The 27,384-nt window shown below is 46.8% G+C and overlaps 1 protein-coding gene across 2 annotated transcripts in view; it reads right to left on the reverse strand.

Moving 5' to 3' along the window:
* FBXO2 (F-box protein 2) overlaps positions 1-27,384 on the reverse strand; it is a 111,777-nt gene that overhangs the window by 55,506 nt on the left and 28,887 nt on the right. For both annotated transcript variants that reach the window (XM_085615385.1, XM_085615389.1), the window contains exon 2: positions 4,207-4,471. In XM_085615385.1, the coding sequence (XP_085471511.1) occupies positions 4,207-4,456 (250 nt within the window). In that variant the 5' untranslated portion in view covers positions 4,457-4,471. The remainder of the gene's footprint in view (positions 1-4,206; positions 4,472-27,384) is intronic.

Raw genomic sequence — 27,384 nt, forward strand, 5'->3', positions numbered from 1 at the left:
GGGACATGCCCACCTTGAGGCCACGTCTCTCGCATTGCTCCCTCCCTACAAATATGTGCATGTTCCGGAAGCGCAGCGGACGCGACGAATGCGCGCCAAAGGCGCGCATAAGGCAAGCTCGTCTGTGCTCGTCCGTGCCGAGACCGGGCCAGGGGCCAGAACCTCTGATCAATCCCCACGACAGGCTCCCCACATCTACCCCAAATCTACATTGATGGCACTGCGCACGCCTAACACCGACTGCGCTCAATATAATCCACACCTATGGTCAGATACCACAAAATTTACATGTCCCCACTGTAACGTGAAGCTACAGATAATGAATGAAAAAATCAAAACGCATGCTGTCACTGCATCTATGTCTTCCGACATCACCGCTGCACTAATCAATGCACGATCTCTTGTCAAGCACCGGCAAGAAATACACAATCTTATTATCAACAACAACCTTGATTGTCTCTTTCTCACGGAGACATGGACGGATGGAGCATCCGATCCTGACATGGCAGTTGCGACCCCCCCAGGCTATAACGCCTATCGCCTAGATAGAGTGGGGCAGCGCGGAGGAGGACTAGCCATCATCGCCCGCGACCACATAACGGTCAGAATATCTCACATTCACTCCACCTCCTGCGAAGCCCTTCTTTTCGATCTTAAACTCACCCCATCGTTTCATTTTAAAGGCATCCTACTGTATCGACCACCAGGCTCTCGCACCAACTTTCTAGCAAATCTGGGTGCAATAATAGAAGCTCCAGCGCTGGAAGACTCATTTACATTATTGGGCGACTTGAACTTCCATCTTGAGAATGCATCTGACAAAGATACCCAGTCCTTGATATCAGACATGCACACCATGAGTCTTCGGCAACTGGTAACCACCCCCACCCATATAGCCGGTCACACGTTAGACGGCATTTTTACTAATATGCAAGGCGTTAATATAACAGATACCTTACCAATGCCATGGACCGACCACTTCGCTATTTTTATAAAAATATCAGTCATATTAAATAGACTCAGACCCCACTCTGTACCGAAACCACAAACCATCAAAGTTTGGAAGGACATCGATCACGCTGAGCTAACGAGCCTACTTGAAAAAACTCGTCCTGACTCAACATTTGATCCAAACTTGGCCACACGACAATTTCAGGAGTGGATAGGTACCGCCACCCACTCCTTAGCCCCAACTAAAAAACTCTCTAGAAACAGAGCAACGCCATCAGCCCCATGGTTTACAGAGGAGCTCCGTATTAAGAGGCAATTCTGTAGAAACAGGGAGAGACATTGGGGCAGATCCTACAGCGCTGAAAGCAAGACCAGCTATAAGGAAGCACTCGGACAATACAAAGCTCTTATTGTCGAGACAAAAAAATCCTATTTCACTGAACAAATCAATTCTGCTAAAAACTCAAGTAAAAAACTTTTTGAGATAACTAAGGTCTTAGCGGGAAACGCACCGGACCTGAATCCTCCACAATCCCAAGTCTTTTGTGATTCTCTGGCTGATTTCTTTTTCACAAAGGTAAATGATATATATCAAGCATTCTCCACAAAAACAGTAATCAGCCCCCCCATATCTAACAACGGGACCAACAATATCGAACTTTCTCAGTTCTTAGACCTTGGAGAAACACAAATCAAGGAAACAACGGCCACAATCAAATCAGGCTCAGCATTAGATCCTTGTCCTCTAAAAGTCATTTGTCCGATCATGGACTATCTCTCCCCTGACATTGTATCAATCTGCAACACAATGTTCAGAACTGGGATATACCCAGACATCCCTTAAAAATACCTTGGTCAAACCCCTACTTAAGAAAGTTAATTTGGACAAGGACCAACCAAAAAACTACCGCCCCATAGCCAGTCTCCCCATTTTAGCAAAGGTAGTGGAAAAGGCTATGAACTCACAACTCTCAGAGTTCATAGAAAAACATCAACTACTGGACAACACCCAGTTTGGTTTCCGCAAGTTGCACGGAACCGAAACTGCCTTAATAAAAGCTACAGAGGACATAAGAGTGATCCGGGACCAGGGAGGTACAGCAATACTCGTACTGCTCGATTTGTCGGCAGCCTTCGACACGGTCGACCACAAGATCCTGGTCGACCATGCCGAAAACCTGGGCATCCGCCACATATCTAGAAATCTGCTCTCCTCCTTCTTGGCCGGTAGATCACAGGTGGTCACACTGGGGCCCTTCCAATCGCACAAGCTGTCACTACCGTGTGGGGTTCCCCAAGGCTCATCCCTTAGTCCGACAGTATTCAATATCTACGTGTCGGACCTGGCCTCTGTCATCAAGGCCTATGGGATGAGCCTTACTTCGTACGCGGATGACACCCAGCATGTGTTGGCCATTAACGGGAATGGAGACAAGGTAGCTGAAAACTTTCAAGAGGGCATGCGGGCGATCGGTGAGTGGATGGCCTCTAACTGTCTAAAGTTAAATGCCGAAAAAACGGAGGTCGTCATATTTGGACATCTCTCCCCAGGATGGTCAAACACCTGGTGGCCCCCCACGCACGGAACACCACCTACACCAGCCATCACCGTCAGAAATCTGGGGGTGATTTTTGACGATAAATTAAATTTTATGGCCCACTCAAATAAAATAGCAGCAACAGCCCATCACAAACTTAGGTTGATCAAGAAAATCATGCCGTTTTTACCAACCTCAGCAGGTAAGACGCTGGTAAGCGCCCTCGTGCTGTCATCTCTTGACTATTGTAACGGCTTATTCATCAACGCCCAAGCAAGAGTGACCAACAAAATGCAGACCATCCAGAATGCTGCAGCCCGCCTCCTGTCTGGAATCCCTAAGTTCTCACCAATCTCTGAGACTATAAGGGACTTACATTGGCTCAAGATTCGAAACAGGATCAAGTTTAAAGCGCTGTGCATACTCTATAAAGCATTGCACAACTGTGGTCCACATTTCCTGAAATCCCATCTCAGATACCAGTCCTCTATAAGATCGCTCCGATCTAACAACCTTAAAATCCTTCAAATACCACGAACAAAAACATTTAACTGGGGCGATAGACGCTTCCTTGTGGCAGCTCCCAGGTTATGGAACTCCCTGCCAGCATCCATCAAAGACAGTCCATCCTTGATGCATTTCCGTAGAAAGATAAAGACCTGGCTGTTTGATCAAGAATAGTTACCAGCTTAACCTCAGGAATACCTTCAAAGTTTCTAGCGCCGAGACGCCTACGGGAGATGTAAATCTCAAAAATAAATAAATAAATAAATAAATAAATATCATTGAAGTGCTTACGTTACCCTGCGCTCCCTTGCGTGTTGCAATGACAATGCAAGGGCTTTGCAAATCTGGGTCCTGATGTGCTGTAATAAAGTAAGTGTTACCCTACAGCACGGGATGTACCTTTGACATTGAAGGGAATTCCACACACAAAAAAGATTAAAACTCACCAGACAATTACTGAACAAAAGACACAAGCCTTGTTAGGATCAGCCACCAAGAAGAAATTGTTCCCCATATTTATGCTTTAAGCTGGCCTTCAAGGACATGTGAAGAAGAAGGAAGCACATTTATACTTTGGGGTTTTAGCCAATTGGAAGTGGACAATGACCAAAACAACATTCAGTCCACAAAGGAGAGACAGCAATTAGCCAGTCAATGCTCGAAATAGGCAAATCATCTGTCAAGGTTTTCTGAGGATTCTGCCAAAAGCAGAAAGAGACAGGAAGTTGGCTGGGTGGTTGTTGATGCATGAGTAAATGACAGAATGGGAAAATGAGAATAGGATGCTGGTGATGGGATCACTAACTAATCATGTAATATGACAGCATCTTCATAGAAGTTGTCACAAGTCTTGTCCCCGATTCAGACATACCCAACCAGGTGGAAAGGAGGGGCATCCAAACTCACCTGTCTCAACTACTGCACAGACGCCAATCAAATCACACCAAATAAAGTGACTGCTTGGTTCAGTGTTCTCCAGAAAGATAGCATCTCTAGAGTCCCTCAAAAAATACGCCATAGAAAACATCCTTAAACTATAAACTATGCACACCCATGGTCATTGCACACTTTGATCTACATTGATCCTTTCCTAGGGCATGCGATTTCAGCCCTATGCAAAAGGGGCAAGAGTGAATACCCTCTTGGGCCATTTCCACAACCAGCCCTAGTGGCTAGTCCTAACCCCAGGGAAGAGTTGAGCCTTTGTCACCTTCTCCACATGGATTCTTTAGAAGATTCCTCTTCCTTTTGTTCAGAAAGTAACAGGTTTTCCAGTTTCCCGGTTCTATCTCGGAATCTGAGGCTTGGAACCCTTCTTGCTGACATTTCATTTCCCACACAGCATCACCATCCACCACGTCCTTCCACTGGTGGCATACTAGACGGCAGACCACGACCAAGTCCTCAGCCGGAACCAAGGCCAGAGTGCGTGTTAGTAAAGGATCTGGGAAGGATTCCATTGGTCCTCGGAGAATCTACAAGTAAAAAAATCAAGAGTCATATGTGAGTATGTTTCTGGTCACTCAAACTCATACTCATGTCTCCCACACACAACCTGTGAAATAATCTACTACCTCTGGATCAGCCTGGATTATAGCTATAGATTCATGTACAACTCATGCATGTGTGGGTGCGCTGCTAACTGGTGTCTGCAAATAGTTTCAGACTCTTAAGTTTCCTATATACCTTTTCGGTCTGTTTATGACAGCATAGCTGTCGAAATGACCCATTATTAACTATATACATAGACTTGTTTTGGGGCGCCCTCTTTCGACCACTGGCTTTCTTTGAACAGCCTCTTTCAGTCACTGGCTTGAGAGTTTGTCAATTACATCTTGGCTCAGCCCAGTGGATTATTTATCTCTCAACTAATCCGATTGGTTGTTTGGGTGCATCCTTCTGCCTTCACTTGAATGTTTGCACTGAACTACTTGAGTAACTAACTTACAACTACAGGCAACTCTGTCCACTGCTGCTGGTTCCTGAATGTGTTAGCATATTAAACCCAGCCCTATTGGCTGTCACAGCGATTGCTTTCCATAGGTTGTTGATACAAATGTGACCTGGCGAGCCTGTCTGTAGTACCTATGTAATTAATTTAAATCAACTACTGGGCCAAAGGGTTAGCGGCACAGTGGCAGTTGTGCTAGACGTAGCTTTAAACAGGCAATGGAAGGTCACTAGAAAGAGATATAGAGAGAGAGAGAGAGAGAGAAACAGACAGAGAGTACAGTCGAAGAGAGAGAGCTAAAGAGTGTTTGGAATTGTGACAGATGAGCACATTGGCATCACTGTGGGAACTCGGTTAACAATGTCATTAAGTGGAAATCTATCTTTTTTGGACTTGATAACAGAACCGAAAGCACAGTATTTGTGAAAGTTTGTGTATGTTTGTGTGTGTGTGTGTGTGTCTGTGTGTGCCTGTATGTTAGGCTGCTGTAGAGAGAAGTCCTTTTGTATACATTTTGATTCAACAGACTGGAAGAGACAGCTTGAGGCACCATCCATTGAAGATTCAGGATGACTGGATTAGAGTGTTTGTGGAACAACTGCCAAATTCGTGGTCACATTGATGACTATCACAATGGCTGGATGTGAACGTCCAACCACGCTAACAACCTTTCCTCCCTAAGTATCACTTGGACTGGGTCCTCTCTCCCCGCCTCCCATATTGCTCTTTGTCTCCTGATGCGCCTTGGTCTTCCTCGCACCCCTTCCCTACACCCCTTCATGGAGGTATTCCGCCACTCCTTTATCCTGGGCACTCGCACTTTGTCTTTACGCAGCACCTCTATCGTTGGTATTATCTCTCTTCACGGCTTCCTTCTTTCTGATGAGGATAATACACCGATCTTCTTACTCTTTCTACCATACTCCACCCATCTTCAAACTAGAATTTCAGATTCCATCACCGCCATTTTACACTGTATGGTCCTTTGCTCACTCATTTTAAGCCCCTTAGGAATCTAGATCATTAGTGCCAACAGCTTATCAAGAGGAGGAATGGGCCAAGGTAAACCTCTTGATTGTGAACTTGGAAACTTCTCTTTATCAATGCTGTGGGAACCTTTCCAGTGCCACCACTTGACTGAGACAAAGCTTCACCACCCTCCGCTGGAACATCTAGCCAGGCAAACTGTAACTCAAAAACGTATTGAAATATGTGATGGGGTGCTGGACTGGGGCTTGAATGATGAGCTAGATGGGGAGGTGGCAATTTTGCAAAGGGACAATGCGGGAAATGTTGGTGCAGGCGTATGGGGTGTGGGCCAGATGGACAACCGTTTTTAGAGTCCGAAAACGGAGATTCGGTCCGTTTGCGACCGCAAAAATGGCTTTTGTAATGTACTAACCCCATTTTGTGGGTTCGTAACCTATTACTGACTCACAAAATAGGGTTTGCGAGCGCCTATTAGGAAGAGTCATGCCAAGGGCGTCTCTTCCTAATAGCAAGTCACAGGGGGATGTACAATTGTTTTATGACCCGAATGCGGTCACAAAACAATCGCAGTTTATCACTTACTTCAAGTAGGTGGTAAGCCAGTCGCAAACAGGAAGTGGTCCCTATGGAACTCCTTCCTCTTTGAGAATGGCAGCGAAAATGTTTTTTTAAGAGTAGGCAGTGGTCTCCGGGACCAATGCCTAACCTTAAAAAATGAATCAGAAACATTTCATTTTTCCTTTTGAAACTCAACCTGTTTTCCTTTTTTAAGAAAAATGAGCTGCATTAAAAAAAAGTTGTCAGCAGGCCACCATCCCTGTGTTATTGCCTATACCAAATGGTTCGCAAATTGTGACCTGATTCATGAATATTGATGAGGAAGGTCATTTGCGACCCCATTGGGAATATATATAATTTTGCGAGTCTCTAATTGCGAGTTGCAATTAGAGACTCGCAAAATGAAATGTTTGTACATCTGGCCCCTTAGATCGAGGATGGTTGCAAAGCATTTCTAGTCACCTGCTGCACTCCCCACCACTGCTACAATAGCCAAATGTCAGCAATTAAACATCATAAAGATCTGCAGTCACATCTCTTTTCTAGGAACTCGAATTAAAATGTAACCACTTTTTCATATGCACACAGACTTACTGGGACTCCAGCAGTATTCCTTCTGCCCCTTGGACAAAGTAATCAGCTTTGACATGTGTTCTGTCTATTACCTTCTCAGACACACACCTGCTTCTCAGGCTGGCTGGTTGTCAGCCATGAGGACAGCACAGACTCCTGACTGTGGTTATTAAGGCAGGTCAGGGCACCTTTTCTCTCTGCTTCTCCTGAAATCTTTCATAATGACACCCATTCCCAACTTCACGCTCTGCCGACCACATCTTGTAAATGTTCCCAACCCACTAAGCACTCCTCCCAGATTCAGATCCTTCATGTTCTTTGGCTTTTCCATTGAGGCATGCTCCCTATCCTGCTGCGAGGAAACCCCTCACCGTTGGTTTCACACTACCCTCCATAGCTCGCCGCCTCCGGTGAGAGAACCAGCTGATGCGCCCCCATCATGATCCAACTGCATTGTTAAGCCTTCTCATTGAATATTTGTCTGCCCTGTGAACCTCCCCAGAGAGGGTCCGACAGGGAGTCTCCCGGTCTCACCATGCAGTAACTATTGTGAACTGCAGCCGACATCTACTGTAGGTCCACGAGCAGGTGCTGAACTTCTGATGCCAGAGGAGAGGCGCAACGCTGCCGCTAAAATGAATCCCGTTGGTCTTGGAGACCACTACTGCTGAAGACACACCACAGCAGACAAATATGCCCAAAGGCTGTTACTGCCTTGCCTGAGTACCTGTATGCACAGGTGCATAGCTTTGGGGGGTGGGGTTAGGGTGTTCCACCCCGCTAATAAATGTATATTCCGATAAATAGTTGGGTACAAGTGGTTTCAGTCAGGTATAGTGAGGTGTTCTAGACTTTTACTTATACATAGACAAAAACGTACACACACTCTCCCTCTCTCTGTTTTGAAAGTCTTAAAAATGTTGGTTATTTTTACAAAATCTTCTGTTTCCTTTCATGTAATAACCCTCCCAATCTGTATCCCTCTCCCTTTCCACTATCCCTTAGGCCCCTCTCATGTGCCCTTAACCTTAAATGTCAGTGTGATTGATGGAAAATCTGAGCCTCCCACGCCCCTCTCCCATCTCACTGACCAAGCTACGCCCCTGTGTATGCATTCAGCCAGGAGGGTCGCTACGACAAAAGACGTTATGCCCCATGCAAGACCTGCCACGCTGGTCTCATCCAACGATTCTGGTACCAAAGGAACCCACTGCTGAAGACCCTGCAGTGAGGACCATACAATCATCAACGCTAGCGAGGAGGTCAAAGTGCCCTGGTTCTAGCCTGTGTATGGATTGAAGGACTAAACACATGCCAAGGAATGTGGTGTGACTTGAAACTTTTTTCCCTTATAATAGCCGAATGTGAACTATTGAACTGACTTGCACATGTAACCAGTGGGGGTAAACATGGGGTTAAATGTGACGTAATCTCCATCTATGCCCATTTCATCGTAACCCTGTAATTTCTATTTCAATTGGACTGTGCAGTATTTTGCTTTGCTGTGTGATTAAAGTATTTTCTTTTTACGTAAAAGGTAAGGACTGGCATGGACAGTATGTCATTTGAGTTCTGAGCACTTGACTCCCATACTACCTCCCTGAGAAGCCTGTAACTGCTCACTCTTGCTACACCTAAGAGACAGGTGCAGAAAGGGTCTGAGTTTACCCAGTTTGTAGAGCCACAGTGCATACCCCAGGACACCGGTGACAAATGACTTTAACCACCATGGTTGGGACCCAGTAGCCCCTGTCCGCCCTATGGACCCAGTAGCCCCTGTCTGCCTCGGAGACCCAGTAGCCCCTGTCCGCCCTATGGACCAAGTAGCTCCTGTCTGGCCAGTGGACCCAGTAGCCCCTGTTTTCCCTGTGGACCCAGTTGCCCTGTCTGATCTGTGGACCCAGTAGCCCCTGTCTGCCCTGTGGACCCAGTTGCGCCTGTCTGTCCTGTGGCCCAGTAGCCCCTGTCTGCCCTGTGGACCCAGTAGACCCTGTCTGCCCTGTGGACCCGGTAGCCCCTGTCTTCCCTGTGGACCCAGTGGCCCCTGCCTGTCCTTTGGACCCAGTAGCCCCTGTCTGTCCTGTGGACTCAGTAGTCCCTGTCAGCCCCGTGGACCCAGTAGACCCTGTTTGCACTGTGGACCCAGTAGCCCCTGTCTGGTCCATGGGCCCAGTAGCCCCTGCTTGTCCTGTGGACCCAGTAGCCCCTGTCTGCCCCGTGGACCCAGTAGCCTCTGTTTGCCCTGTGGACCCAGTAGCCGCTGTCTGGCCCGTGGACCCAGTAGCCCCCGTTTTCCCTGTGGACCCAGTAGCCCTGTCTGTCCTGTGGACCCAGTAGCCCCTGCCTGTCCCATGGCCCAGTAGCCCATGTCTGCCCTGTGGACCCAGTAGCTCCTGTCTGCCCCGTGGCCCAATAGCCCCTGCCTGTCCTTTGGACCCAGTAGCCCCTGTCTGCCCCGTTGACCCAGTACCCCCTGTCTGCCCTGTGGACCCAGTAGCTCCTGTCTGCCCCGTGGCCCGGTAGCCCCTGCCTGTCCTTTGGACCCAGTAGCCCCTGTCTGCCCCGTTGACCCAGTAGCCCCTGCCTGTCCTTTGGACCCAGTAGCCCTGTCTGGCCTGTGGACCCAGTAGCCCCTGCCTGTCCTGTGGACCCAATAGCCCCTGTCTGCCTCGTTGACCCAGTAGCCCCTGTCTGGCCCATGGACCCAGTAGCCCCTGTCTGCCCCGTTGACCCAGTAGCCCCTGCCTGTCCTGTGGACCCAGTAGCCCCTGCCTGGCCCGTGGACCCAATAGCCCCTGTTTGCCCTGTGGGTCCAATAGCCCTTGTCTGCCTCGTTGACCCAGTAGCCCCTGTCTGCCCTGTGGCATTCGAATGAGGTCTGACAGACAATATTTCAGACAAACCAATAATAATAATGAATGGGGAACCTAATACACATACATTGATTACACAGGGGCTGAAGGGACCAATGTCACTGGAGACTCTGACTGACTGGGGATGATGGCCTGCACTGCACACTCACTGTGGCTGTGATAAATAAGACTGCAGACAGGCGCCTCCCACAGCCTGCGAGAAAACATGCCTTCCTGCTACCATGTATATATATATATCTTGACAGATGTTAGGTGCAAACATCCCCTTGAGCTAAGGGAAGACAGAGGCCTTGCGGACACTCCCACACAGGCCGAGGTGAGGTCACCATTTATTGCCAGATTTTCAGGCACAATCTCTCATTTCACTGTCCTGTTTCCAACTGAATTTTGCCCCCAAAGTTTGTTTCCCTTCTCACTTTGTAAAATGCGCTAAGGGCCTCATTCATGAATACTGTTGAGATGCTGCGTGAAAACAGCGATGCAACAGTTTTCACTGCACCCACCTTGCGACATGGTGGATGTGTCATATTTACTGTATGACGCATCATGGTGCAAGGAATGACATATGTCAGTAATACTGACATATATCTGTCAGCGTAAAAGGGACGCATTGCTGGGGTGTGTCTGAAAACAAACGCAAATCCAGCAATATATCCTTTCACATTGGGCAAGCCCTATGTGAAAGGGCCTCACTCAGTCTTACGCCTGCTGTGACGCAGGCGTAAGATATTGAAGCAGCAGCGTCCTAGAAGTGGCCCAGTGAAATCTCATTGATTTCACTGCACCACTTCTACGAGGCTTTTTTGTGGGGGGACGCCCGCCCTTCATACATTATACCTGACACAGGCCTTTATAAAGTGACACATCTGCTTAGATGCGTCACTTTGTTAATAGGGCGCACTGTGGTGCATTTTGTACGCCACCACGGTGTCACAAAAAGTGATGCAACAGCGGCGCAAAAGTGATGCAGGGGCTCATAAATAAGCCCATTAGTTTGCACATGAAATATAGCAAATTAAACTCTTCTTTTGTGTGGCAATTCCATTGATTTATAGCAGTTTACATCTACTCAAAGATATTTCCTCAAGCAATGAAAGTAAGACAACAATGCATAAGCTGAGATATCCAATATTTCATTTTAACAGAACACGGAGAGCCCAGGCACTGTAGCTAAGTTAATGCATTGTATTGTGTTGCTATTTTTGAGCACTGTTGTGTCCCAGTGAGCACAGGTTGGAGGACTCAGATGAAAAACATGGGTCTTCGGAGGTGTCATTGAAATGCTATATCAGAAACTGTCGGGGTGGGGGAGGTGTGTGTGTGTGCGTGCATGCGTGTGTGTGTGTGTGTGCATGTGTGTGTGTGTGTCTCGACCAGTCTGGTCAATCAGATTACCTACTGTTTGCCCTATTCAGCCTGGAAGATGTTATATTCAGCATGCCAGGTAGACTCTACTTTTAAATGCCTACAAATCACCCATTGGCTGTCATGTACATTTTATTTGCATACATATATATTCACCAGATTCTGCAGCAATCATTTTGATTGTGGCTTAAATATGAAGAAAACTTCTGAAGGCTTATCAGTAGCAAAATCTGATCTGCAGTATAATAATACCATTACAGAAACTAACAACAAAACATTAACTGCCTTGCAAGAGCACCCGTGATGTAACCATTGTGGTTCTGCAGGCCTGGACACTATGAGGCTTATTTACAAGCCTCTTGCACCACTGGTACGTCACTTTTTCCCATTTTAAAAATGACGCATCGGAGGCGCAAGGGACTTGTAAATAAGCCCCTATGGGCCCTATTTACCAGAAATTAACGAAGCGCAGTGCCGCTAGTCATTTAGCTGCACTCCATTCAAAGCACAGGGATGCGGCATATTTACAACAATATGTCGCATCTCTGTGCTTCCCCCTGCGCTGGTGCAAAAACTGCTGCCATGCACAGGCACCCTTACACCATGTGCAAGGATGCCTGTGTGGTGGGAGATTGTTTTTGTGCAAGAAGGGGTACCTTTCTGCACAAAAACAATCAGTTGAGGTGATTTCCTCTTCCAATGAGTGCTGTAGAATGCAGCACGCATTGAAAGAGGAACAAAGGCTGTCAGTGAATTCTGCCAAATGTCCGCTGTCCCTTGTTGATATTTTAACAGATAAAAATAATCCCAAATTTTGGCAACTTCCGGATCCCACCACAGCCAATCACACGGCAAAAGGTATTCTGGAAATCGCCAGGTACTACAATTCCCATGATTCCCTGTTGACGTTATGTTCGTCATTACATCACACTGTGCGCGCCAACAAGCGCCAGCCAATCAGTATAACGAATAATACGGAAGTACAAAAACCCGTTACTATCGCACTACCAACGCGAAAGCCGGGAACCGAAGCCAAATAGGTTTGCAGGCGGGGAAGGACTCTTGATGAAGTAAGTGACGGGCGTGTTAACCCTGGAAGTGGAGCGGCGTTTGATGGGAAATCAGGTGGTAGTTGGCTTGTCAGTTTAAAACGTTACTGACCTCAGGTGGAGAACATTAGTGATGGTCGGCCCTTATGACGGGTTAGTCATCCGAGACGGCAGTCGGATTTCAAACGGGTAAATTCACGTCTGAAAGAGGGTTGCCGCCCAATGGTGGCGAGGAAGTGTTGTGTTTGTTGGGACTAATGTTCTCGGCATGGACCCGAAGGTTCTGCTGGATGCTGCTTGCAGCATGCCAACAGTTATGTGACTTGGGTCAGGTCATTGGCTTTGATGAGGTGTGCAGCACGGCCCCACAGGCTTATGTGGCATGGCTAGTATCTAATGACACAGCGCCAGCGCTCAAGTTTTTAACAACAAGTGCTAAAACAGTGCTAAACACAAGCGCGGCTAGCTACCACGCGGCCGCGAAAGGAATGCGGAGTATGCAGCTGGCACCCGGGCACGCTGCTGCTCGCGCAACTTGTCGGCGAGGAGAGAGGCATGCACAAGAAAGGAAAGCCAGATGGCAGCTGTGCGTGTAACCGCGCGAGTAACCGCACACGTAACCGCAAGCTCAAGTCCACAAGCAAAAGCATGTGGTCGGGCTTTTTAAAGCCCACTTACTAAATGTCTCGCCAGAGCACCGCATGCGTTGGCTCAGGCGAGACCTAAAAAAAGGAGGAGAAATTAAAACAGTTCTATTCGTTGCACCTTGCTACACCGCCCCTAGGGGGGCGTAGCATTCTGACGCATTTCCAGGTTTACTATTGCTCGTAAATCTGGAAATGCATCAGTGGACATGAGTGTTGCGTGGGAACACCCACAGCAACGACCATGTCACGCACTTAACACGCAAAGGGGTAGATTTACAAGAAACTGACGCATCTACACAGATGCGTCAGTTTTCCTGCATCTCCGTACGAAAACCTTTTGCGACCATGGATGCGCTGTATTTACAATACTGCACCATGGCGCAAGGATTGACAGATGCGTCAGAAATTTTGACGCATATGTTGAACCAAAAGTGGTGCATTTCTGGAGTTGCTCATGAAAGTGATGCAAATCCAGGAATGCGCCACAACAGATAGGTGAGTCCCATTCAAAAAGCCATGCGTCATTCCTTATGCCATGTCTGAGTAGGCAGAGGGATTTTGACGCAATGGAGGCATAGAGTGAAGCAGTGGAATGTTGTAAATTTCGCTGCGTCAGTTCTACATGGCTTTTTGCATGGGAATGCCCACCGTGAATACATTATACCTGACGCAGGTATATTGTGGGGCAGGGCTTTACAAGGTAGCGCATCTCCCTAGATGCATCACTTTGTAAATTTGCCGCAATGTGGCGCATTGTTTACGCCACTGCTGCGTCACAAAAAGTGAAGCAACGGCAGCGCAAAAGGGGCTTGTAAATCTGCCCCAAAGTGTTGCGTGGAAAGGGGCGATATTTACAAGCACAGGTAAAGTCACACAGGGTGGATTTATGTGTAATATCATGCAGCAGGTCAACAGGAACTGGTCTACATGGCCCTACTCTTCCCTACAAGCAGTTTCGCAAGTTCAAGCAGATCACAGCAGAGGCCTGAGGTGATCTGGTTATTCCAGCAAGAACTAACTAAATCAGACTTTTGTAAATTAGTAAAATGGAGAAGTGTAGGCACCTTTATGAGGACTGGTCCTTTCATCGTTGCTGGAGTCAGGTGTCTGTCCTTCTCTCAGTACTATGTGAAACTGGGGAGTTCTGGTTTTGAAGGCAGGGTGAAAGGGACCATTAGTGCATACCACTAGACAGTATGCCATTTTCATTTAAGTAGGCACAGGGGAGATGTTAATATATGTCCTAGGAGAAAACACTTTCTTATTATAGAATGTGTCATGTTGACCACTCCCCTGCTGGAGTGGAAGTTGTTGCGTTGATCACTTGCGGCGGTGGTGTTTAGCCACGCTTCCTTACAAAGGACGAGATATACATTATACATAAGGTGGCACATATCAGTGGTGTCTGCACACTCAACTTCCCCTATCTCACGCAGCACTGGTACAGCACAGAGAGCCACACGACAGCTTCAACCTACACTCAAAGCCCAGAGAGCAATAATACAGGCACACAGCCACAATTTCACCGGGGTAAGCCCGGGGCCATTTGCTGTTTTTGTTGCACCCCTTTCTTTAATCCTGGAATGGTCTCTTTATAATACTTGCTTATATTTAGTACTTGCTCGATTTTGTTCGGGTTTGTCTTAACTCTGCCTTGAAGATTCACTTGACTGTATGTTTTCAAGAAAAAAAATACATGAGGCACATAACAAGTACAACACAGGCAGAAATCTTATTTTCCACTTTATAATGAAAAGATCTATCAGACAGCATAAGGGAAAGCTGCCCTCACAGTACATATACTCACACACAAATATACACACACACACGCTCACACAGGTGCAGGAGTGGCACAGCATTTAGTGACCTGTGGTAGAAAAGTAACTCAATGTCATGTGTGCCATCTTCAGTCGTGGCATCTTAGATCTAATTACTTAGCACTGTTGACTTGAAGTTTAAGTTTAGTTTTGTAGCTGTTTTTGTCTTCCTATAGTGATTCTTGATAAGAAAGCATTTATATGAAAAGGCAATAAAAGCATTAATACGTAAACAGCACCTGCTTAGCTTCTGGTTACAGACAGCCTTATGTGCCTGTCAAGCTCATAAAGTCCATACAGAACGGGGCCGGCATGTGGCAAAAATAAATACTACTATTCACTTGCCATTACGTCGGCAGTGATAGGGCTCGGTCTTTTTCTACTTGATAACTTCAGATGGATGGCATTCTGCTGCCCCCGTGTGTCTACTAGTGATATTACAGACGTGCAAGCTGGACGCATTGGCATGTTAATGATTGCTCATTTATTTATTAATATGTGAATCCTCCAACTGTTTTACAAATGTATTAATACATTCAGTAAAAATGCTAAGTAGTCTATTGGGCCACAACACCATAAGTAGCATAGTTACTAATACAGCAATGAAAACAAGGTAGATTTTCTGGCGCTTTACTTGCAAGAATGTCATCCAATCACGCCTGGAGACTAAATAAAGAAACTAAGGGCTTGATTCAGAGTTTGATGGCCCTGAAACTCCATTGCAACGGCTGCCGAGTAGCCCGTCCACCAAACTCTCAGTCTGCCCACCAAATTTAAGCGGACGGACCACCAGTTTTATGCCGATGGAGTAAAATGTTTTAAACTTCAAACCTTTCTCCAATGGCCCGAGGGAGAACAGGGGATTGGGAGGTAAGCCACCCAATCACCCACGCTATTTACAGGGGGGCGGTCGAATTACGTTGTTTTTGACTGTCCTTCAGTGTCAGAAATATCCTGGAGGCGAGGGAAAGTAAAAATAAAAACATGACCCGCACACCATGGGAGAAAACCGCCATCGAGTTGGGGGCCAATTATTTTTACTTTTCCAGAACCAAACTCCACTTTGGGAGCTTGTTTTTGGAACAGTAAAACATTTTAAAAGTTTGGTATAAGTGTTTGTCCTCAGTGACAGATGCATACCAAACTTTAAAATGGCTGTGTATGAACTGCTTTGACAGCGGTTCATACAGACCTGTAGAGCTCACTGCAGGGCCGGAGGTGGCCTTTAAATTGGGCAGGTGAAGTAAAGGCAGAGTGGCAGACCTAAAATGTCCTCCGCCTCCCTGACTGACTTGACTCTGTCCGTCTACTCCTAAATTAGACATTAAGCCATGTTTCACTAGTCTCCACCATGTCACATGCATTACTCTCAAACAGTAAGACTATAGTGGGACAAATTATCAGAAGATTTGAACATTTATTATTATTATGAGCTCCTAATGGATTTTTTTCTTCAATCCAGTTTACTGTAATGCAGAAGATGTGCTCTGGCCAGTACGACTAGATGATTAACCAACAAATAATACGTGTATTTGCTCTTTCTTGACATGTGCATTGCTACTTTAATTTGTAGGTTAATAGTGTATTAACTTTATGGAGCCTTGAAAAAGCTCTTAACATAATCGGCCCCAAACCAGAACCGGTATATACCCTTCAGCCATAGATTTGGGCAAATCAACCTGTTATCATGTGGAGACATCTCGGTTCATAGATAGCAAAGTGTGTATTTGACGGTGGGACAAAGTAAAGCACCACATGCTCATGTGAATTCAAAAAATGGCATGAACTGCTGCTATCACTTTGAAACCCCCACTCCACCTTGGTACACACCTGAGCTTCCAGCTAAAATGTGCCAGTGAAAGGTATTGCCAGGCGTGGCCGGTACAGGTATCAGCGGTGGGGCAGTAGGGCGGGCAAGTGGACAGATGAAGAGATAGGAAAAGTAAAATCACAAAATAAAATTGCAACATGTATGTAAGAGCTTTTACTCCTATCTTGACAAGGCAGCATATAAATAGCTCACAAAAGCTACCAAGACCTCTTCAGATAGACTCGCTGCTACTACTACTTGAAAAGGATAGGCTGCGTAAATTCTTCCTCAAGGAAACTCTTTGCCATTCTTAAAGACTTTCTTTACTCAAAAGCCTGCAGTAATGTTGTTCCTCCTTTCTAAAACATTAGCTCTTCACTTTCTGAGCACTTCTCTGATGCCATTGCTTGTATCCAGCTTAGCTTTGATCCTCAACCTCCTTGTGACTTTCTTGACTGTCTTGTGGTTGATTCTACTGCTCCCAATGGTGCCTCCTTGACTAAATTCCCCCCTATAACTCTGGAGAAAACCTTTAAGGTACTCTGTTCAAGCAAATATTGATCCCTCTCTGACCCCTGCCACCCATTCTTTTCCCATTTCCTGCCCTTCCTGCTCTTTGCAATAACTCATTGCTTTCAGGTTCCTTTCCTTCCAGCTGGAAGCAAGCAGTTGTTGTTATAATGAATGTAGAAAATGAAAAGGCCCATTCATGTCAATGCAAGCATCAGCAGAAAGACGTGTACAGATGTAAGTGTTAAAGGGGAAATACGGGCCTAAGCTGTCTCCAGTAGCAGAATAAAAAGCATACATGGAGTCAGGACCTGGGGATAGGGAAATGGATACGAACTTTAGTAAAAGAGAGAAATATAATTAGGCACAGCAGGAAAGGAAGGTCACAGACCCGCATTGCAAGAACATGTGTCTCAGAAAATATGTAGATAAAGCAGCACAGAGGTGCAGAAAAAGTGGCAGGGTAGGCTGCACGGCAGTAGACATGCAGGGAGTGGAGCATTGCTAGGCTTCAAAGCACAAGATAAGATATGGACACGGGTAATGCAGCTCTGGTGTGCAAATGTAACGATAACAAGCTCGTAAGTTGTATTTCATAAATGTGTGATTAGGGGCCATATGTAGGTAGCTAAATACCGGTCGGTAACGGCCGAAATTCGGTAAATATCCCGTTACCCACCGGTATTTAGTCAATTGAGATGTAGGAGTCCAAAAAGAAGGATTCGGTAATTATGAATCGGTAAATACCGATTCACCTTTACCGAATTCTAAATTTCCGATTCATAATTACCGAATTCATATTTACCGATTCGGTAAATATGAAATGGTAAAACAAGAAAAGAGATGTAGGTAAATTCGGTATTACCGAATTCCATGAAATTCGGTATTTAAGAGTCGGTAAATAACACTGAGTGAAAGCAGGTGGTAATCAGCCACAGTGCATATAAGCAATCCCAAAATGCAACAGCGTGAACACCATGGCGGCTCTGTATGTGATTGCAAGGCGCCTACGTCTACAGGCAGCAGGTCTGAGGATTTGGAGATGGGAGGAACGCATTTACAGACAGCGCATCACACTCTTTCAACAGACTGAGGCTGAGATACATGAAAGGTACAGGCGACACCCCCCAAACCATCATGGACCTGATAAGGGACCTGCACCCACTCCTCGACCATCCAACAACAAGGGCGCATGCCATACCACCACATGTGCAGGTGCTCTGTAGCCTACATCTACTCGCATCTGGCAGTTACCAGGGGGTGATAGCTGCGGTAGGCGGGGTATCCCAGAGTTGCCTGTCCCGTTTCTTCAGGAAGTTCCTGGATGCCATGATGCAGAGAATGCAACACTACATTAGCTTCCCAAACACACAGGCTGAACTGCAGAAAACAAAGACCGACTTTTACCAGATGGCACAGTTCCTGCATGTCATAGGCTGTATTGATGGCACACACATTCCAATCTGCCCACCAGCAGCCACTGAGCACATCTACAGGAACAGAAAGTCCACCCACTCCATAAATGTGTAGGTAATCTGCGATGCAGGCAACATAATCACTGATATCATAGCTAAGTTTCCTGGGAGCACCCACGACTCCTACATCTTCCAGAACAGTGGGATCTACACACGCCTGGTTGCCGGAGAATTTGGAGAAGGATACCTGCTAGGTAAATCACTGCGACACTCCCTAATACTTACCGCATATGAATGTGTATTGAGGTATGTGACTAATGGTACTCTCTTACTCACCTAGGCGATAGTGCATATGCCGTGCGGTCATTCATCCTCACTCCCTACCTACACCCATCAACCCTGAGTGAGAGACGATATAATGTGGCACACAAATCAACACGCAACGTGGTGGAGCGCACGTTTGGACTATTGAAAAGCAGGTTCCGCTGCTTCCACAAAAGCGGAGGCGCACGCCAGTACACACCCATCATCTGCTGCAAGATCATTGCCACTTGTGCAATGCTGCACAACCTTGCCACAAAGACAGGTACAGAGGTGGAAGTAACAGATTTTGAGGACAATGATGATGAGTTTGCACAGCCAGAGCCCAACGCAGCAGGAGTGGCAGCAGCAACAGATGGGAGAGAGAGACGGGCAGAGATCACATGCAACTATTTCTAAGTAAGTAAGGGGACACAGCCAGTAGTTGGATGCCATGACGTAGTTTTAATTAGCCGGCACTACGCCACAACACAACGGCAAAACTGACCTATCAAATTGGTGACATCCATAGTTGGAAGTCAAGGGTTCCTTCACCCAACTGTGTCCTGTAATTGTGTGCTGCATCAGCGTCTGCGCCCACGCACTACAGTGTGGGATGCCAGTGATTGAGTGTCCTCACTGGCTGTGGGACCAGTGGCAGCCCCATGCCGTCTGATGCTCCTCCGTGTGTCTGTGACAGGGAGGGTAATGCTGCTCCTACTGGTGGTGTCCTCGCTGTCCCCAGCATCCACAGCACCAGTTGTGGCAGACTGCCTTGTAAGCAGTACCTCAAGTGCACTGGTCACCTTCACCAGCCCCCTTGAAACATCATTGCTGCAGTGCGCAAGCCCCTCCTGCATTGCCACGGAGCGCCTGCAGAGCAGAGAAGTTGCAGTTGCTAGGCGGTTCACTGCCCTTGTGTGGTGATCAATTTTCTGCCTCTCCCTTCGCCGTGCTGCTCTGTCCTCATCCATCTTTGTGCACAGCAGCATGACGGACTGGGACATGTCCCGCATGCCCGCAGCCATCTCCCTCATGCCCTCAGCCATTGAGCTTATGCCCCTGTCAATGTTGCCCATTGTGTCATTGAGGCCCTTCATTTGGCGCTGTACTGACTGGATTGCCTTGCCTTGTAGGCGCTGCACCTACACCATGGTGGCCTCCAGCCCTAAGAATACACCATGGCTCTCACCCTGTGGAGGTGGACTGCGCACCCGAGCCCTGCGGCGGCGTCTGGCACCTATGTGTGCTCCCTCAGAGGCGGAGGGCAAACCGGCATTGCTACCATCCAGTGGCACAGTGGATGTTTCCTCCCCCCTCGAGTCTTCTGATGAGGACACATGCAATCTGGCAACAGCACGCCTCCTAGCCCTGACCAATGCAGGTGTTGTTGATGCGGGTGAGGCCAGCAGGAGTGGCGAGGCTGGATGTGGTGGCGAGGCTGGCTGTGGTGGCGTGGCTGGCTGTGTTGGTGAGGCTGGCTGTGGTGCTGTTGTCTGCCCAGCACTCGTGGTGGCCTTCTCTGTGCTGTCCTTCCGGGGAGCCCTCTCTCCCTTCTCCTGAGCAGTCCTGCGCGAAGTATCGCCTGTGGACAGAAATTCAACATCAGCTCAGTGTACCTGCAGCCCTGCATTGCTAACATCATAATACATTTCTGCAACACTATCTCATTGTCCTCTGCCTGCTTATCGCTAATGTGTGTCACATGCCTTGTTGTTCTGTGCGATTCTTGTCATGATTGGGGTTTCACAGACTACATCTCCCATAGTGCATTGCTGGTATGCACAAACACCTGTACTGAAGTGGGATTCTCATTGCCCAATTGGGAATTTGGGATAGGGGAAGGGGGGGCACAATGCTGTGCATGCGTCTTACCTTGTTTGGTAGCAGCTCTGGCAGAGCTGTCTGCATCCCCAATTCCAACGACACTTTCGGGCTCAATCATGGACTCCACGAGCTCCTCAAGTTCAGTCAGGGCAGGTGCCCTGTTCCTTCCTCCTCCTGTCCGGCTGGCCTGTTTCTTCAGATCAGCCATCTTCCTCTTTGTGATGATACGGATGTCGTACCACCGCTTCTTCAGCACATCAATGTCCCGGGGGGTCACTCCTATGGCATTTACCTGCGCCTGGATTCCAAGCCAGATCCTTCTTTTCTCTGATTCAGCCACTTGCAGGGACTGCTTTCCGAAAAGCTTATGGTGCTGCTTCACCACCTCCTCCACAAGTACCTGCAGTTCCTTTGGACTGAATTTGAGTTTCCTCTTCCTTTCCCCTCCATCTCTCTCTGTGTCCTGGCTGGCCATTGTGTCAGATTTCTTGTGCAAGTTCCGGCACTGGCTCTGTTGCTCTCCTCTGCACTCCCAGCCTCTCCAGAGTCTGCTGATTGTGTGCACCTGCCTGGGTGTGGCCACTTCCTGGTTGGGTGGGGTGGGGTTTGCACAGGATTGGCTGATTCCTCAAGTGCTGTACATTTGAATTACCGAATCGGTAAATTCCGATTCGGTATTTACCGAATCGATTAATACCTAATCGGTATTTACCGATTCGGTAAATACCGGTTCGACAACTCCGGTCGGTATTGTAGAATCGATAATCATTTACCGAATCGGTAATAGTTACCGAAAAATTAGGTACATAGGAAATACCGATTTCTAAATACCGATTCGGTAAAATTCTGTATTTAGGAATCGGTATTTCTAGGCTACCTACATATGGCCCTAGATGTTTTACCTTTTTATAGATAATGTGATTGCATAAATGTTGATTTAATATCCAAATGTATGACATATTTGCAGTTACATGAGTATAAAAGAAACTGTCCGCCACAGTGTAAGTTGACGTTTAGATTTCAGTTCCACGTTGCTGAATTACCTTCCGCTAGCTTTTTTAAACTCTATGCTACATTGCCAACAGAAGTCGTGTCGGCTTTTTTTTCTGAAGAAACCTCTGTGGGCCACTGGACTCCACCAATTATCACCCTAACTAACTCCTTCCTGTGCCTGCCATATTAGTGGAGAAAACAGTGAACAAACAACTTACTAGCTACCTCGAATTCAACTCTCTACTTGATCCATCTCAATCTGGTATCTGAGCCTCAGGGAAAACTCTTGGCCAATAAAGCTGATCTCCATATTATCTGGGACTAGGGAAGATCTGCAGCCCTGATCCTATTAGATCTCTCCACTGTCTTTGCCGCTTTCCTACTCAATTTTGTTAAGGAATTTACTTGACTCTGGCGTCTGCAAGGAAGCTGTAAATTGAGTCATCATCAATCTTCTGCTAGACCACTCTGAAAGAAAGCACTCCCACTTTAACACTCAGTGCTTTGCATATAAAGCCTTCTGTCAACCTGACCTATCCTAATTGAACAGAATACTGAAACCTTACCACCTCAACAGGACCATTCACTCTGCTAATCTAGATTTTGTCACATCCCTCGCATTTACACAGAAAAACACTGTGCCAGCTCCCATTCCTGTTTGGCAGCCAGGAATTGGATTCTGCTTCCTACCTCTGTCTGCCTACAGCCTAATTTAGGGCTGTTTCAAACAAATCTGAAAACTTGGCTATTGCAGCATTCATATTCCATTGCTTTTCATCACTTTAAAAGTGTCCTTTCAGTAACAGGTCACCCTTTCCGAGTCACTGCTTACGCTCTACGATCAAACGAAATAGATGTCTCGTCAAGGGATGTGAGACCTCAGCCATTCATTTCGTAAAATGGCAAGAGATTATGTGATTTTAATCTACATCCTTACATGAGAAAGTCTTTGTGCTGATGAGAAAATATCTGTTACTCTCCTTCTTAGTAGTGCTATGACATGTCGCTGAGGAGGCGTTTATTCTGCACACTGACCAACAAAGAAATAGACACTCTGCTCCAAGAACAGGAGAAACTCAATGATTTACATTCAACACGGCCCATGAATGAGGCCATTTTACCCATTGCACCACATATTGTTCATTCATCTAGATACAAAGGTGAGAGATGCGATTGACAGTTTTTTTGCTCAATACAGCATTGAATGGCTGTTTACAAGACCCATAGTGATCATGTCCAAAAAAGACACTGAAAAGATAAGTATTTGTGTAGACCCATAGTTATAAGACACAGCTACTCACAGAGAAACACATCTGGGGCAACCGATCAGCAGCATGTTCAGCTGTCTAGTGTTCATCTCTCTTTATATTTTCTATAAAAGCCATCAGATTAACCTTGATGCTCAGTAACAATACAGTGCCAGATTCCTGTGCATGTGTGGCAGTACTGGTACACACGAGGAACCTTGACACTTATTATCAGAGGCAAAAATATTCCAGAAAGCAATAAGACAGGTGTTTCAATGAATATGTGATGTTACAACGTGGTCGTTACACCGCGGTACGTTACATCGCAGTTATTACAACTCAAGTCGTTACAACGACAAGGTGCTGGACTTAGGAATAGTATGATTTACTATTCCAACTCAGGCCCCACGTAACAGAAGGGAAGGTGTTGGAATAGTAAATCATACTATTCCTTAGTGTATAGCGCCATCCAGCGCTAGTCGTTGTAACGACTTGCGTTGTAATTACCGCGATGTAAATGTATTGCGGTGTAATGACTGCGTTGTAAAGGTCGTTCGCCGTTTCAATTGGTGCAAATTATTATAACATCAGTGGGAACCTACCAGTGTTTAGGAAGGTCAAGTAAAAATGCGATAATTAGATTAATGAATGTGCACAGCCATGAATACTACGGGAATCACAATTAAACCTGAAAAATGTGTGAGAAGGGTAAACTTAAATCCTTCAATGACCCAATAGGAACGTAAATAGATGCTAAGAATGTTGACATTCAGAATTCTGCCCGCACTTTGGATGCTTGTGCTCTCAGATTGTTTCTGAGGATGGCCATCTACTGCTACTGATTTTTTATAACGTTGCCACCATTCACCGCCAGGGTGGCATTGTGGATTTCAACTAAAAACTGTGCACTAAACTCAACATGGATTCCCCCCAGAAGGAGTAGGAGCTAGTCGTGAGCAACACAAGCGCATTGCTGAGTTAGCAAGAAAAGTGACATTGTATGCCAACTGGCCCCTAAATCAACGTGTGTACACCTACTCAAAAACTGCAAAGCAAAGATTGTAGTAGCGTGGGCCTGTGAACATCATCACATTATCATATCATAGAAGGTGGAATGACACATCAAAAGTCAATAGCATGATGTGAGAAAGAATGACTCCTCTAAGTGAAGCAAACCTACAGTCTATATACAAATATTTTAGAGAATTGTTAACAAAAGGTACACAGACACATGCTCTGTCAAACCGGACCTAAAAACAAACAACGGGCCTCTGCTTGATGGATTAAATTCACTCGGTTCCTCCAATACCTACGAGTGTCCCACATGAAAATAACAGTGCAGCAGCCTCAGGTAAATGGCCTTGTTGCACAATTCATTTCGACATTTTAGGGAAGGGTTCTACAAGCTGCATCAAGTAAGAGTTCCATAAAGCAAGCTCTGTACTATTTCCTCTTAGTTTACAGAGACACCAACCCAGCTCCAGGTGATAACACTCCTCAGAGTTAATCTTATGACTGGAAGTGCAAACACACCTCCCTCTTGTGAAATAATAACTATCAGAAAGGCATGACAGCATTGCAACAACAACAACACAAATATTGCCCCAAAAAGAAGATGAACAGCTACACAGATTAAATTATGAACATAGGGAAAGACGTGCTGTTGCCTTTGAGACCTTAATCTCCAATAAGTTATTGGAACCATGAAAGGTTTCCAGCAAGGCTTTGGAGAGCATGCACCCTGAATTCCTCCCAAGCAAGCTCTAGTGGTGTGGTCCCCACCTCAGTACACACGAAAATCATTCATGTGCACTAAGGCCTTTACCCAGGGCCGGACTGGCCATAGCGGGCAGCAGGCATTTCCCCTGGAGGAGGGAAGGGTGGGGGGCGGTTTTGCAGCGATGGCAGCCAGTTGTGTTACTGGGGGCTGGTTTTGCAGTGCTGCTGCAATATCGGCCCCCAGTAAGAAAAACAGCAGTGCTTCGCGCTTGCCCTCTCCCTCCTGCCCTCCCTCCCTGGCTCGACTAAATTTCCCAGGCTGCTTTGGGTTCCCAGTCTGGCCCTGCCTGTACCTGACATGGAGCAAGACCTGGAGCGGGGCTCTGGCTGGCAAGACATTTCAAGTGCAGCCTCCTTTTGATGAGTGCGAATACTGTCACCTCACTGGGCCCTGCAGGACTCACAGTGTTGGCAGCAAAATGATTAAGGCAGCAGGGCAGGTCTTTTTACCTGTTGCCTAGCATACCGCCTCTCCTGTGTTTTTAAATTGTTCTTCCAGTCTCCTGCAACCAGGTCTTTCACCCACCCATGTGAGACACGGATGTCAAGTGTATGTGCATTACTCGAAGTGTGCAGAGGATAATGCAGAATGCATGTGACAAATATGGCTGTGGCCACACAGGGTTCCATTTTGAATCAGGCATACTGTAATAAGGAGGCCCAAAGGCAGATGTAGATTGCAGGGCTGCCCCCTAGAATATGCCTGGCATCCTTTCTAGTGGAACAGACTGAGGAGTGTTAAGGAAGGAGATGGAGAGACTCTTTGAAATTAGGGAGTTTCCCCTTGCCCCTTTCTGGACCACTGTTTTCTGGCATAGGCTACCCCGTGGGTTAACCGTTGGTTAAATAGGGCAGCATCCTGTTGAAAATACAAGTCCATTAGCCAAGATGTATAAAAGAAGGTAGATTTATTCAAGCTTAGTTCCAGGTTAAGTTTCTTATAATTAGGTAGAAGAAGGTAAGTATGAGAAAGCCCCACCAGGAGCAGCCTCCCTGCTGCTCAGCCCGCACACTCCCACTGACACTCAGATCCACCACCGGCACGCAAGCATTCCACGACATCATCAAACATCCAGCATTCCAGACATCATCAAGCACACCAGCCCTCATCCTGGCTGAGCAGTAGGGAAGACGTAGCTAAAGAAGAGGAATGGTAACAAGTAAGTTATAACACATCCCATACCTTTGAACAGTTATTTTAGGTTGCACCGGAGAGGAAACTCCCAGTTCCCCGTCGTCTTCCTGCTCAATTGTATAACAAAGTCCATGGCTGGGCCAGTCTGTGTGGAAATACCAAAAATGCAGAACGGCCCAGAACCGGCCACACTACTGAACTGCTGGAAACCCCACATGGTCTGCAACTTGGGTATTAAGGTGGGCAGAGACTTTCAGTAGGTGTGCCAAGATCTTCTGACCGGAAGCCTTTGGTTCTACTTAAGAGGCGACCAGGAGATTCCTTTGAGCTCCAGGGTTCGGGTATAGATGCCAACCCTCCTTGCAAGGTTCTGGACCAGTAACCTGGGAAAACTAGACTAGTCTGCCAGGAGTAGCTGCCCACATCCTACTTTTAAGGACAGAGGTGAGTGACTGCCCAGATGGGGCATTGGAGGTGCCCTTGCATTAAGAAAATGCTTTTCATAAGGTCAGAGGGCAGCAAAGCAGCCTAAGGGCGGCAAATCAATGCTGCTAATCCGACACAAGGTGAGGCCTGCAAAATTGTGCTATGTGTGAGTTGCAAGGGTCCCAACCCGTATTGCCATTCGAGACTGCATCAACACCTCAGATTGAGAATATCATGGAACTCCACCAAATGTGAGTTTTGCTATGGCTATCTAGTGCCCAGAAGAGTCAGAAGAACTAGGGAAACCATGACCACCGTTCACGGTTCGACTACAAATCATCTTCAACTGCCAAGAGAAGACCAGCATCATCAGAGGAGCGTCACTGTGGCAAACCGGGGGCACCTACTTGTTTTGGTGGGGTCATGGGGGGCTTCTGTTTGGACCAGAGAAAGATTCCAGCATATTGACCTCCTTTTGACTGCTGCTAGCACTGCTACCACTCACCTGAGTTTGCGGTCGCCAGTGCTCAAATGTGAAGCACAGCCCCATCAGCTTGCCCAAGGCAAAGACCACCACATCTTGTTCGGTGGACCATGAAGGATGCACGCCACACGGAGCATTTACACCTTAATCAACCAATGACACCTGCTGGTGCAGCATACTGGAAAGACTTCAAACTCTGCATGGCCAACAGGGTACCGCAAGCTGCTTTCCCCGTACCACCTCTCAGAATCCCCTCAGAGGGCCAAGAGCCAATCTTCATTAACAACCATCCCAAAGGCATCATGGGTACTGTCCCCATTAGTAAAACAGATAAATGCCCTCAGTTGATTGTGTGTAATGTATTACATTGTGTGCAAAGTGACATTAAAATACTTTTCTTTTTCATAAACTAAAGTCCTGATGGTAAAGTAATTTATTGAGCGTTATCTGATGCTACTTTAGTTCTGGGTCTCTTACCCCACAGCACCACCACTTTGAGGAAGTCTTGCACTATTTAGCTTCGCCCCCTGAAAGTTAAGTGCTAAAGGGTTGTACTTAGTGATCAGTTCTGGGTCCAGTAGTAAGGTTATGACCTTGAACAACTCTGACTCACTCAAACTGAGCCGAGTAGCCTATGAC

The sequence above is a fragment of the Triturus cristatus genome, chromosome 1_2 (genome assembly GCF_964204655.1).
Source record: "Triturus cristatus chromosome 1_2, aTriCri1.1, whole genome shotgun sequence".
Taxonomy (NCBI): domain Eukaryota; kingdom Metazoa; phylum Chordata; class Amphibia; order Caudata; family Salamandridae; genus Triturus; species Triturus cristatus.